We start from the raw sequence: 15,169 nt of genomic DNA on the forward strand, positions 1-15,169 counted from the left end.
CAGCTCCCGACTTGAACATATTCCTTCTGTTTGTGGGGAAAGGATTCCTGCGTATGAATGTCACTGATGGCGAGCATAAATGAGCAATGTTACGAGTTCAATTGATTACCTTCAGTTGGTTGTTAGTGTAGCTGTTATGCACTCAGGATTGTTCAACAAGTGCTGCCCAGTTGCAGAATCCTATCCAATTAGCCCGACACCCCTGCTCTTTCCCTATAACCCTGCATGCCTCTCCTTTTCAAATTTTTATCCAATTCCTTCTTGAAAGTTATACCTGAATGTGCTTCTGCCATCCTTTTCAGGCTGTGCAGTCCAGATGTACCTTAAGTCTGTGTCCTCTTTTCTTTTTAAACTCATTTTATTCAAACTTGTATCAAAGTAGGTTACAGCAAATAAACACCCCGGGAAACATTCTTCCCAACAATCAGCTACAGTTTTACAGATTTTCCTTGTTTTTCAAGCCCCCCCACCCCCACCCCGCGACGAACAGCTCCTCAAAGATGGTCACAAATATCCCGCACCTTTTCTCAAACTCCCCTGCTGAGCCTTTATCTTCATACTTTATCTTCTCTAACCGCAGGAATTCGAACAGGTCGCCCAACCATGCTGCTAACCCTGGTGGCGATGCCGACCGACACTCTAGAAAAATTTGTCACCGTGCAATCAGAAAGGCGAAGGCCATGACATCGGCCTTCCTCCTCTCCATGAGCTCCGGCTTCTCTGAAACCCCAAATATCGCCACCAAAGGGTCCACTCCCTCCTCCACTCTCCTGGCTAAGACCGTGAACACTCCCTCCCAGAATCTTCCCAATTTTTCACAACCCCAAAACATGTGTGCATGGCCCCCGCCCACACCTCTCTCACTCATCTGCTACCCCCTAGAAAGAACCCACTCATTCTCACCCGAGTCATATGCACCCTGTGCACCACCTTGAATTGTATCAGGTTCATCCTTGCACAAGAGGAGGTCCCGCTAACCCATCGCAGTGCCTCACTCCTTACTCCCCAATTGATCTCCATTCCCAACTTCGCTTCCCATTTCTCCTTGATCTTCACCATCGCTCGCCTCCCTGCTCCCCCAGCCACTTGTATATATCCCCAATTCTTCCCTCCCCTTCCACATCCAGAAGCAGCAGTTGCTCCAGCAGGGTGTATCCCGGCAATCTAGTGAACCCCTTCCAGACCTTTCGTGCAAAGTCCCTAATCTGTGGATACTTGAACTCACTACCCTCGGCAGCTCCACCCACTCCCTTCGATCAGAGATTGGCTAGCTGGAAGAAGACAAAGGGTGGCGGTTGATGGGAAATGTTCAGCCTGGAGTCCTGTTACTAGTGGTGTACCACAAGGATCTGTTTTGGGGCCACTGCTGTTTGTCATTTTTATAAATGACCTGGAGGAGGGCGTAGAAAGATGAGTGAGTAAATTTGCAGATGACACTAAAGTCGTTGGGAGTTGTGGACAGTGCGGAAGGATGTTACAAGTTACAGAGGGCCACAGATAAGCTGCAGAGCTGGGTTGAGAGGTGGCAAATGGAGTTTAATGCAGAAAAGTGTGAGGTGATTCATTTTGGAAGGAATAACAGGAAGACCGAGTACTGGGCTAATGGTAAGATTCTTGGTAGTGTGATGAGCAGAGAGATCTTGGTGTCCATGTACATAGATCCCTGAAAGTTGCCACCCAGGTTGAGAGGATTGTTAAGAAGGCGTACGGTGTGTTAGCTTTTATTGGTAGAGGGATTGAGTTTCGTCCCGTACTGAACCGAATTTCCAGCCAGTGGGGTGCATGGTCCGAGATAACTATCCCCGCATACTCTGCCCCCTACATCCCAACCAAAATCTCCCGACTCCCTACAAAGTAATCAATCCTCGAATACACCTTATCGACGTGTGAAAAGAAAGAATACTACCTTCCCCATGGGTTCTGAAAGCGCCATGGATCCACCATAACCATCCTCCATAAAGCCACCCCAGCTCCCTTGCCATTCGTACCCTACCCATCGACCTGGGGCTCGATCTATCCACCCTCGGCTCCAGGACACAGTTAAAGTCTCCTCCCATGGTCAACTGGTACGTAGCCAAATCCGGGATTGCTGCCAGCAACCCCCTCATAAAACCCACATCATCCCAATTTGGGGCATACACATTTACCAACACTACCGTGCCCCTTCCAATAGCCCACTCACAATCACAGATCTCCCACTTGGGTCCCTCACCTCCTTCGCACTCACGAATCCCATTTTTTTGCTCATTAAAATCGCCACACCCCTCGATTTCAAATCAAACCCCGAGCGAAAAACCTGCCCGACCCACCCCTTCCTTAACCTAACCTGGTCCTTCACATGGAGGTGTGTCTCCTGCAAAAGACCATTCCCGCTTTCAAGCTCCTGAGATGCGCTAACACCTGCGACCTTTTAACCGGCCCATCCAGTCCCCGGACGTTCCACATTACCACCCTTACCGGAGGTTTGCGCCTCCAATCCCCTCTACCGTCCATCATCTTCCCCACTTAACTCCTGCCCCTTTAATTCCACTCTGTACCTAGCCCATCCCAGATGGCCCCTTTCTTCGCCCTTGACCATGTCATCTCTCACCCCCTGCCGCGTCGCAAATCACCCCCCCCCCACCCCCGCTTTTCCCCTTCCCCTCCTTCCCCACCCACTTCCCCTTTCCCCCCCCTCCCCCCGGCCACCCCCCCTGGACTTCTCCCCCACCACCTCACGTCCGTTCACCAGCATAATCTGCTAGCGCGGCTGCCCCTGACCAAAGGCTCATCCTAATGACCTCGCCCCCCCCCCCCCCCCCTCCCAACTCCTCAGCTCAAAGAAAAAGGCCTCCTGCTGGCCTTACCCTCCCCCACCCAAACAAGGACTTCTCCTGAACTCCAGGCAGCATTCTCCAAAAGCAAACAAACAGATGTTAAACACAAACAGTCCCATAAAACAGGAGGGGGGATGGGAGCATCCATCCCCACATAAACCTTTCACCCCTACAACTCCTTACAATCTCAACATTGAAAAGAACCCCCCCCCCCTAAAAAAAAAGGCAAAAATCCCCCAATCCCTACACCCACTTCAAACATGCACCCGGCCATTACATAGTGCGAGCACCCTGGTTCCCAAGCATTGTCCACTCCGTTCTCCCCCAGTTATTGCTCCTTAATGAAGTCTTCGGCCGCTTCTGAGGTCTCAAAATAATACTCTCGGCCTCCGAACGTCACCCATAGTTTCGCCGGGTAGAGCACCCCAAACCTGATCTGCCACCGGGCACCGCCTTGGCCTTGTTGAAACCTGCCCGCCGTTCTGCCAACTCTACTCCGGTGTCCTGATAAATTCCGGATGTTATTTCCCTCCAGTCGTGGCTACGCTTCTCCCTGGCCCACCGTAGAATTTTCTCTTTCTCCGCAAATTTATGGAGCCTCACTATCACCGCCCGCGGCGGCTCCCCAGCTCGAGGCTTCTGCCTCAGAGATCTGTGCTCGGTCTGCCACCAGCCCGCCAGCATCCTCGAGACGTACCTCGTGGCACTCGCACTTTCCACTCCTTCAGGCAGGCCCACCAATCGCAGGTTCTTTCTTCTCGAGTTATTTTCCTGCTCCTCAACCTTTGCCCTCAACGTCTTACAAAGGTCTCCTAGGAGCCCCACCCCACCCCCATATCTTACAAAGGCCTCCAGAGCCACCACACAATCGCTGTGGTCCGCAATCACTCCTTCAATCTCCAGAATCTGTGACCCCTGCACCTCCAAACACCTCTCCATCCGCTCCAAAGTACTCTTCAGGGGTGCCACAGCTTCTGCAATGGTCTTTGCATGATCCTCGCTCATTTCTTTCCTCTATTTATGGAATTCCTCCTTGATAAAAGTCATCAGTTCCTGTATCTGGGGCTTTCCAGCTTGCCCCTCGCCTGCATGCTGGAAGAGGCTGTTGCTGCAGCACCAGACTGTTTCAACTTTCCAGCCAAATTTCTCACTGTTTTATGCTGGGTCTGGCGATCAGGAGACATGACATTCCAGGGGTAAACTATTCCTCTAACATTCACCTACGCCTTTTCATCAAAATTCCACCCAGATCTGTGTGAAAAAAGCCCTTTTCTGTGACTTTAAGCAGGAACAGCCCTGTATGTGACCACTCACTCCACGGTCGCAACTGGAAGTCAAGTCTGTGTCCTCTGGTTACCATACCTCCCGATGCTTTCTATCCAAGTGTTGGGAGTAGCATCAATTTACAAGAAGAATGATAATCTCAGAGAACTAGCAGTCAATCAGGGAAGGAGGCACTCTGTACATTACACAAGAGCCAGCTGTTCAGATGTAGCGATCTGTGTTGTGCTAAGAGCTTTTCAAACATTATTGCCAGTAAGATACAAGTTACAAAAAATCGGCACCTGAGAAATATTAACAAGCAATAGTGTAACTGTTTCCTTTCAAATGTTAATACTGAAATGTTTGCACCTTCAGAAGCTCAAAGCACACTGTTCTACTTTATGTTGTCTGTTTCCCCCACCCTCTCCTGTACCTCTTCCTTTCAGTTTCTACCAGAGTCCTATTGTCATTACAATGGAATAGATGGAGAGCCATTTATTTTAAATGTCATTGGATTAAGCGTTGCATCAGTGTGGATCATAGCGTGGAGAGCTTTGTTTTTATGCACTAGTGTCATGTTTTCACACGTATACGGTGATCAAATGAGTTGCTGGTTGTGTACAATAGTCTAGAGCAATAGGCTGAATCTTTAATGACTTCCTTTCCTTCCTTATACTTAGGAAGCCACTCGAGGTTCTGTGGCTGTAGATGAATTGAGCTCCAGTGAATTACACGTTATCTATGGCAGTCCAGTTCGTAGTGTTGAGGGTAAGAATTAAAAACTAATGCCCTTGTGTCTCTAACATTTTCTGCTTTTTGCCCCAAGAACTAGCATTCACTTTCAACATCGTAATACACCCCAAGGTGCTTCACAAGAGACTTATTGGGTAATATTTGATACTGAGCAATAGAAGGTAGCATTGAGACCAAAATCTAGGTTGAAGAGAGAGGTTTAAAAAAAAAAGGTGATTAAACGCCTTTAAAACCGAAAGACAGGTTAAAGTTTGTGGACCAAAACCAATCATTTTTTTATACATAAGCATAATAAATAGAGGAGCCAACTTTTTAAAAATAATCTTTATTGTCACAGTAGGCTTACGTTAACACTGCAATGAAGTTACTGTGAAAAGCCCCCTAATCGCCACATTCCAGTGCCTGTTCAGGTACACGGAGGGAGAATTCAGAATGTCCAAATTATCTAACAAGCACGTCTTTCAGGACTTGTGGGAGGCAACCGGAGGAAACCCACACAGTCACAGGGAGAACGTGCAGACTCCGCACAGACAGTGACCCAAGCCGGGAATCGAACCTGGGATCCTGGCGCTGTGAAGCAAGAGTGCTAACCACTGTGCTACTGTGCCGCCCACTGAATGTGGCCCCAGATTCGAGGTGACGGGTTTGACTTGGTAACCATGGTAACTATGACTGAAATATGGCTACAAAATGGTGAGGAATGGGAACTAAATATGCCAGATTATAAAGTCGCAGTGGTTCCTTCGGCAGCACCTTCCAAAACCATAACTGCTACCATTTAGCAGGACAAAAGCAGCGGTCACATGGGAACACTACCACCTCCAAGTCTCTCACCATCCTGACTTGGAAATATATCGCCATCAATTCACTGTCACTAGGTCAAAATCCTGGAACTCCCTCCCTAATAGCACTGTGGGTGTGTCTACACCACATGGGCTGCAGTGATTCAAGAAGCCAGCTCACCACCACCTTTTCAAGGTCAATTAGGAATGGGCAATAAATGCTGCACTAACCAGCAATTCTTATCTCACTTGAATGTGTAGGAAGGATAGGGAAAATGGTGAGTGCTGTGGGCGGGTGGGGGGGGGGGGGCAGCAGCAGCCTTAGTGATTCAAGTTAAAATCGTTCCATTGGTCATAGAGTTTATATTGAGAAGCAATAAAGGCATTTATGGATAGAATTAAAAAATAGAAAATAATTTAAGGCTGGAGTAGAAGTACAGACACACCCAGCTGTGAGGTGGTAGATTGTATCAGTGCAGCGATTGGAGATCAAAACAGGTTTTTAATGGATGAATTTAACTTTCTTTTTTTTTTTAGAAAATATTTTATTGAGGCATTTGCAATTGAGGCATCACAATTTAACATATTGACATTTCTAAAACAACCGCGCAGGTCGACACAAAATATCCCTAAAATAACAACAAACAATAGACCACGTGCCCCACTTTTCCCACCCTATCCCCAATTACCTGTATACTAAATTCCCTGCCCTTATTTAACATTACCATGCCTCTTATTTTCCTCCCCCTCCCCCCACCCCCTCCCTCCCTTTTTCCCTTTCTCCCCCTTACTGCTGGCGTTCAGTTTTTTGGTAAAGAAATCGATGAACGGTTGCCAACACTGGGCAAATCCCTGTATTGATCCTCTTAGAGCGAATGATTTTTTTTCCAGACTGAGAAACTCGACCATATCGCTGACCCACACTCCTGATTTTGGGGGCTCAGAGTCCATCCATCTCAGCAAGATCCGTCTCCAGGCCACCAGGGAGGAGAAGGTCAGAATATCGGCCCCCCCCCCCCCCCCCCCTTTGACCCTGGATCTTCTGACACCCCAAATATTGCTAGTTCTGGACTCTGAGTTACCCTCCCTTCCAAGACTTCCGACATAACATCTGCAAATCCCTGCCAGAATTCCCTCCGTTTCAGACATGCCCAAAACATATGAACATGGTTGGCTGGGCTACCCGCACACCGCCCACATCTGTCCTCCACCTCCTCGAAGAACCTACTCATCCGAGCTGCCATCATGTGGGCCCTGTGGACTACCTTGAACTGAATCAAGCTAAGTCTAGCACAGGACGAGGATGCATTTACCCTTTCCAAGGCTTTTTCCCACAGTTCAGTTTCCAGCTCCCCTCCTAGCTCCTCTTCCCACTTCCTCTTCATCTCTCTGATAGGGGCCCCTTCCCACTCTAACAATTCCCTGTATATGTCCGAAACCTTCCCACCTCCAACCCCTGTTTTTGACAGCACTTTATCCTGTAGTCCCCTCGGGGGAGGCAAGGAAAGCTTGGGACCTGTCTCCGTACAAAGTCCCGCACTTGAAGGTACTGAAACCCGTTCCCACCCGGCAAATCAAACTCCTCCTCTGATGTCTCCAAGGTCGGGAAGCCCTCCTGGATGAATAGATCCCCAAATCTCTCAATCCCTGCCCGCTGCCATACCTTAAAGCTCCAATCCAGTCCCCCATGGACAAACCGGTGATTGTCACAGATAGGTGACCACACTGACACCCCCTCCAGTCTCATATGCTGCCTCCATTGCCCTTACACCTTCATGCTGCCACCACCACAGGACTTGTGGAGTACTGTGCCGGCGAGAACGGCAGGGGCGCCGTCAGTAAAGCCTCCAGACTCGTACCTTTGCAGGATGCTGCCTCCATCCCCTCCCAGACCGACCCCTCCCCCACTACCCACTTCCTGACTATCGATATGTTGGCAGCCCAGTAATAGTTAATAAAGCTCTGGAGAGCCAAGCCCCTTTCTCCACTGGTCCGTTCCAGGAGTGTCCTCTTTACTCTCGGGGTGTTACCCACCCATATAAACCTCAATATCGCCACATTCATACTTCTGAAAAAAGCCTTTGGGACAAAAATCAGGAGGCACTGAAAAAAGAAAAGCAGTCTCGGAAGGGCAGTCATCTTCACCGTCTGAACACTCCCCGCCAGCGGGAGCATGTCCCATCTACAAAAATCCCTTCTCATTTGATCCAATACTTTGCCCAAATTTAACTTGTGAAGCTGCCCCCAACCCTTGGCCACTTGAATCCCCAGAGACCTAAAACTCTTCTCAACCACTTTAAAAGATAGCTCCTTCAGCCTCCTTTCCTGCCCCCTGCCTGAATCACGAACATCTCGCATTTTCCCATATTTAGCTTCAGCCTGAAAATCGCCCAAATTCTCCTAATATCTCCATGATTTCAGTCATCTCTTCTCCCCACCCCCCCCCCCCCCCCCCCACCCCATCGGGTCAGTGATATAAAGCAACAAATCGTCCGCATAGAGAGAGACCCTGTGCTCCACCGCCCCCCCCCCCCCCTCTCACTATACCCCTCCAGGTATATCGCTGCTCTCAGAGCCATTGCTAAGGGTTCTATGGTCATGGCAAACAGTAATGGGGAGAGCGGGCATCCCTGCCTTGCCCCCGATAAAGGCTAAAGTATTCCGACCGAACTCGGTTAGTTCTTAAATTTGCCACCGGGGCCTGGTACAGCAGCCGGACTCACTCCACAAATCCCTGCCCAAACCCAAACCTGCCTAAAATATCCCATAGGTACTTCCACTCCACTCAGTCGAAAGCCTTCTCCGCGTCCATGGCAACTACCACCCCGGCCTTGCGTCCCTCCGCTGGCAGCATAATTACATTAAGAAGCCGTCTAATGTTGGATGTCAGATGTCTGCCCTTTACAAATCCCGTCTGATCCTCCCCAATTATCTCCGGGACACAAGCCTCTATTTGAGTGGCCAGGATCTTTGCCAATAATTTGGCATCTACTTTCAAGAGGGAGATTGACCTGTACAATCCACAGCTCTACGGATCCTTGTCCCGCTTCAGGATGAGAGAAATTGATGCCTGTGATGATGTTGGGGGGAGTACTCCCAGCTCCTTGAAACTCGTTGAAAGCCTCAACCAGGAATGGTCCCAGTACCCCAGAGAACTTCTTATAAAATTCCACTGGGAACGCATCAAGTCTCGGGGCTTTACCCGATTGCATCGCCCCCAGTCCCTCTATCACCTCCCCAAGCCCAATCGGTCTCCCCAGGGCCTCCACCAGCTCCTCATTTACCTTCGGGAACTCTAGCCTCCCCAGGAATTGATTCATGCCCTCCTCCCCGACCAGGGGTTCTGACTCGTATAGCTGGCTATAAAATTCCCGGAACACTTCATTCACCGCCCCCGGGTCCGTCACCATCTTCCCCCTCAGATCCTTTATTTTCCCTATTCCTCTCACTACCTCCTGTTTCCTCAGCTGATGTGCCAGCATCCTGCTAGCTTTCTCCCCATGTTCATATATTGCCCCTTTTACCCTCCTCAGCTTTCCTGTGGAAAGGAGCCCAAACTCCATTTGAAGTCCTTCAGGACCTCCTTATTTGGAAACTCCGAGTATCTCCGGTCCACCTGTAAGGTTTCTCCTACCAACGTGTCCAGCTCCGACCGCTCAGTTTTATTCCTGTGGGCTAGAATCGAAATACATTCCCCTCTAATGACCACTTTCAGTGCCTCCCAGACCACCCCAGCGGCAATCTCTCCCGTGTCATTGATCTTTATGGACCCCCGAATGGCCTCTGTCACTTGCTCACAGATCTCGTCATCCGTTAACAGCCCTGTATCTAGTCACCACTGTGGGCGCTGGGACATCCCCATGTCTGCCCGTAGGTCTATCCAATGTGGTGCATGATCTGAGCCCACAATTGCTGAGTACTCAGTGTCTTCAACCTCTGCTAACAGTGTTTTATCTAGCACGAAGAAATCTATCCTGGTGTACGCCTTATGTACATGGGATTAGAATGAATATTCCCTGCTCCTTGGTCTCCCAAATCTCCACGGATCCACCCCTCCCATGCGCTCCATGAACCCCCGCAGTTCCTTTGCCATTGCTGATAGCTTCCCTGACCTAGCACTCGACCAGTCCAACCTCTGGTCCAGGACCGTATTAAAGTCGCCCCCCATGATCAGCCGGTGCGAGTCAAGGTCTGGCATCTTCCCCAGCACCTTCCTGATAAACGCGACATCATCCCAGTTTGGGGCATATATATTCACCAGCACCCTGCCATTCCCTCTAGTTTCCCGCTAACCATAATAAATCTGCCTCCCGTGTCTACCTCTATCCTCCACCTCGAATGTCACCCTTTTATTAATCAGGATAGCCACCCCCCTTGTTTTAAACTCAAGTCCTGAATGAAACACTTGCCTGATCCAGCCCTTCTTTAATCTAATTTGGTCTCCCAGCTTCAAGTGTGTCTCCTGTAACATCACCACGTCCGCTTTTAACTGTCTCAGGTGTGCGAACACATGAGCTCTCTTAACCAGCTTGTACAGTCCACAAACATTCCATGTAACCAGTCTGGTCGGGGGGAGGGGAGTGGTGCTTTTGCCCCCCCCTCCCCTGTCGGTCAACCATGACCTTTCCTACACCAGCTCTTAGCCCGTGTTCCGCACCTCACTTGATCCGCCCCTCAGCGGCAACCGCCATCTGATCTCCATCTCCAGTCTCCTAACTGTCCCTTGCCCGTCAGCAGTACCCCCTCCCCCCCAACTTTGTCTTTCCTCAGTTCTCCCCCCACTTTGCTCCCGTGAACCAGCTATCCAGCTAGCTCAGCATCTCCCACCCTCTAGCGTCAAAAATCCTGCCGACTGCCAGATTCTATCACACGTAGCAATAACACAAGCACTCAACACAGTAACAACAATCCCAAAAAGCAAACATACCATCCCCCAACGCGCAGGCAACGAGGCAAACCCCTCCCCTTTAACCGATTCTTATCAGTCCTATAACCTTCAATCAGAATCCAACACAAAAGAAGCAGCTTCAAGCAGCTTAAGTGAAATTATGCATGCAAGAATCAACCATCCTTGCAGAAACTAAAACACCCCATCACATCTTAAAAGTTCTTCCCTCTATCCAGTACGTAAAGCAATAAATCAAAATCAAATTACACAAAAAGAGAGGAAAGAAAAAAAAATTAAAACACCAAAACCCTTTTCTTCACGAACATTGCAACTTAACTCTCAGAATTAAAAGACCGAAATTTTAAACGAGACTGTCCCTTCCCCCAAACTCCGACCGCCACACTTTGAGTTTAAAAGTCGTTACACCAGATTGCCAGGTTGTACCTCTCCCCCTTTGACCGATTACCATCAGTCACATCACCTTCAAAGAGAATCAAACACAATAGAAGAAGCGTCAAGCAACTTAATCAAAATTATGCATGCAAGAATCAACCATCCTTGTTACAGATAATAAATCAAAATCAAATTACACAAGACGAGAGAAAAACATTTTTTTTTCTTCCCGAACATCGCAACTTAACTCTCAGAATTAAAAGACTGAAATTTTAAACAAGACAAAGCAGAACACAGAACCATTTTTCTCTCCTCCCCGCCACTCCATCCCTTCCCTCAAACTCAGCCCACCACAGTTCGAATTTAAGAGTCCTTAAGCCATATTATTGTCTTTCATGAAAGTAACCACCTCTTCCGGAGAATTAAAGTACAGCTCCCAGTTCTCATAGGTCACCCAAAGACACGCCGGGTATAATGGTCTAAATTTAATGTCTTTCTCAAACAGGGCCACCATAACTTTGTTGAAACTTGCTCTCCTCTGGTCCCCAGTCTTGGTACACCCAGATTTCTGATTCTTCCACATGTACTGTTTTGTCTGCCTGGCCACTTCATGATATGCTCCTTGTCGAGGAATCGATGCAGCCTCACCACCATGGCCCTCGGGGCTCACGACCCTAGGGCTTACGTACGAGCACCCTGTGCACCCGGTCCACCTCCAGCAGCTTGTCAAACACATCGGCCCCGACCATCTTCTGCAACATCTTTCCCACATACGCTCCTGCATCTGATCCCTTCTTCCCCTCTGGCAGCCTGACAATTCGGGTATTTTGCCTGCGAGATCGGTTCTCCAAGTCTTCCACTTTACCTAGCAGTCGTTTCTGGCTGTCCTGTATTATGCTAATTTCCAAAGCCATTGCAGTGGACTCCTCCTCTCGTTCAGTCGCCAGCTCCTGCATCTTTACAATCTCCTGTCCCTGGGTCGTCATTTTCTCCTCCACCCAGTCAACCACCTCCTTAATCGAGGCTATCATCTGGGTTACGTCTTCTGTACACTCCTTGCGATGCCGGGCAAACTTCTCATCCAGGTACTCGACCAATTGCTCCATTGACCAGTGAGCTGGCGTGGACAGGCTTTGTCTCGTTACCATTGAGCTCGATGACCTCTGATTCTTGCTTTTGGTTTCTCCTTTTTTGACTCTTATTTGGACACGATTCCATAAATTGAGGGTCACCTCCTTTTCCTCTCCCTTCGATCAACTTCTGTTGAGAGATTTTCTGAAAAATCCATATAAACACCATTTTAAAAAAAACACTAAGGGAGAGAGCTGCTGAATGTGCGACCGTTTACTCCATGGCCGCCACCGGAAGTACACCGAAAAAGCATCGGGTACTCTGAATTTAGAACAAAAGCCTAATATCTGTTATCAGTAAACTGGGAATCTGTAATTAAAGATGGGGGAGGCAGTGGCACAGTGATAATCTCATTGGACTAGTAATCCAGAGATCCAGGGTAATGCTCTGGGGTCCTAGGTTTGAATCCCACCACAACAGATGGTGAAATTTGAATTCAATAAAAATCTGATGATGACCATGAAACCACTGTCAATTGTTGTAAAAACCATCACTATTGTCCTATTGGGGAAGGAAGTTTGCCTTCCTTGCCTGGCCTACACGTGACTCCATGCCCATAGCAATGTGGTTGACTTTTAAGCACACTCTGACATGGCCTAGCAAAACCATTCAGTTCAAGGGCAATTAGGGTTCAGCAATAATTGTTGGACTAACCAGCAACGCCCACATCCCTGAAAGAACAGCGAAAGGAAAAAAAACACCTTGAAAACTTTCAGCCAACCTGAGAGCCAGCAAGGAATTATAAATAAGCAAACTCCTGCAGATGCTGGAATCTGTAACAAGAACAGAGGAAGCTGGAAAAACCCAGCAGAGGAGTTAACATTTGACTTTTATAATTTGTCTATTATAATGTTGTTATTATTATATTATGGAATTGTAAATGCCTGACCTGTAATAAGCGGGTTGGGGAAGATCTATCAATGTTATTTACATGGACTTTCAGAAGCCCCCTCCTTTTTTAAAATAAATTTAGAGTACCCAATTATTTATTTTATTCCAATTAAGGGGCAATTTAGTGTAGCAAATCCACCTAACCAGCACATCTTTGGGTTGTGGGGCTGAAACCCACGCAGACATGGGAGAATGTGCAAACTCCATACGGACAGTGACCCAGGACCGGGTTTCGAACCCGGGTCCTCAGCGCCGCTGTCCCAGTGCTAACCACTGCGCCACCATGCCACCCCAGAAGCCCCCTCCTAAGAGATCGTTAACTAAATTGGCAAATGATTGACTGGGTGAGGAAATTTGCGGAGCAGCAGGAGACAGAGTAGCAATAATACTCTAACTAGCTGAATGTGACAGGTGGCATCCCACAAGGATCTGTTTTGGGTCCTTAATTATTCACTGTATTTATTCTCTAATTTAGACAATGAGATCAGAAACCACATCCAAATTTGCTGATGGCACAAAGATAGGCAGCATTGTAAGGGTTACAGATGGAAGCCTAACATTACAAAGCGATATTAAAAAATACAATAGGCAAATTGGGGGCAGCACGGTAGCACAGTGGATAGCACAATTGCTTCACAGCTCCAGGGTCCCAGGTTCGATTCCGGCTTGGGTCACTGTCTGTGCGGAGTCTGCACATCCTCCCCGTGTGTGCGTGGGTTTCCTCCGGGTGCTCCGGTTTCCTCCCACAGTCCAAAGATGTGCAGGTTAGGTGGATTGGCCATGATAAATTGCCCTTAGTGTCCAAAATTGCACTTAGTGTTGGATGGGGTCACTGGGTTATGGGGATAGGGTGGAGGTGTTGACCTTGGGTAGGGGGCTCTCTCCAAGAGCCGGTGCAGACTCGATGGGCCGAATGGCCTCCTTCTGCACTGTAAATTCTATGATCTATGATCTAAAACTGTGGCAAATTGATTTCAACGTAGGCAAATGTGAGATCAATGGATCTAAATGGTGAAAAGGTTGAAACAATGGGAGGCCCAAAGACACGTTGCAGATGGGTGGTGGGGGCTGTTCCCTGTACCTAGATAATTAAAATGGCTTCAACTGGTACAGGAAGTAATCAGAAAGGTTTCTTGGAATTTTATATCTAGCAGACTCGAGGGGGGAGAAGTCCTGCTTCAGACTCCCAATCCACAGCTGGAGTTATTGTGAGACGTGTTGGGCACCATACCTAAAATCTTGAAGGAAGTGCAGTGTTGATTTATCAGAATGACAACTGGACTCCAAGGATTCAATTACAGGGAGAGATTACACAAGCTAAGATTGTATCCCCTGGAATTTGGAAGACTTGAGTGACGATTTGATGAAGATATTGAGGGGAACAGATTTTCTCCTCATCCACCATATTTCTGCTAGTTCTGGCGTCTGAGGTTATGGTTCGAGATCTTTCAGGAATGAAATTGTGAAATATTTCCCCACGCACACACACACACACACACACACACACACACACAGAGTGGAAGTTAGAAATTCTATTTCTAATAGGGATGGACAGACTAGATGCAGGGGCAATGTTTTCCCTGGTTGGGGAATCTAGAACCAGGGGTCACAGTCTCAGGATATTGGGTAGACCGTTTAGGACTAAGATGAGGAAAGATTTATTCACTCAATGGGCAGTGAACCTATGGAATCCTCTACCATGGAAGGCTGTGGAGGCCAAGACGCAATGTATTCAAGAAAGTGATAGATAGTAAAGATTTCAATAGTGTCAAGGGGTTTAGGAAAAAGCAGGAAAATGGCATTAAGGTAGAGGATCATCATGATCATATTAGATAGCGGAGCTGGTTCAAAGGGCCAAATGGCCTACGCCTCCTAGTTTCTATGGGTTGGATTCTTCCAGTCTGCCCACCCGAGACACGGGCAATGGGACAATACATTGACCTCGGGTGGGATTTTCCAGTCTCCGGCGGGCGCGGCCAGAGAATCCGCCCTATGTTTCGATTATGGCAAGCTGATGGTCATCCAGGAGCTGGTGCCATATTTAGAGCAAAGCCAGCCACAAGTTGGAATCCACAGAATGCATAGAATTTCTGCAATACAGAAGGAGACCATTCAGTCCATCAAGTCTGCACTGACCCTCCAAAAGGGCACTTTACCTAGGCCCGCTGCCCCGCTCTATCCCTGTAACCCCACACATTGATCATGGCAAATCCACCCAACCTGCACATCTTTGGACCAGTTGAAAATTGCCT

At 48.3% G+C, this 15,169-nt stretch overlaps 1 protein-coding gene across 1 annotated transcript in view; it reads left to right on the forward strand.

Moving 5' to 3' along the window:
- The window catches only part of lrmp (lymphoid-restricted membrane protein), a 238,493-nt gene that overhangs the window by 174,518 nt on the left and 48,806 nt on the right, over nt 1–15,169 (forward strand). Inside the window, exon 28 of the mRNA XM_072471820.1 lies at nt 4,760–4,847. Within this exon, the coding sequence (XP_072327921.1) occupies nt 4,760–4,847 (88 nt within the window). The remainder of the gene's footprint in view (nt 1–4,759; nt 4,848–15,169) is intronic.

The sequence above is a fragment of the Scyliorhinus torazame genome, chromosome 13, assembly GCF_047496885.1.
Source record: "Scyliorhinus torazame isolate Kashiwa2021f chromosome 13, sScyTor2.1, whole genome shotgun sequence".
NCBI classification, from domain to species: domain Eukaryota; kingdom Metazoa; phylum Chordata; class Chondrichthyes; order Carcharhiniformes; family Scyliorhinidae; genus Scyliorhinus; species Scyliorhinus torazame.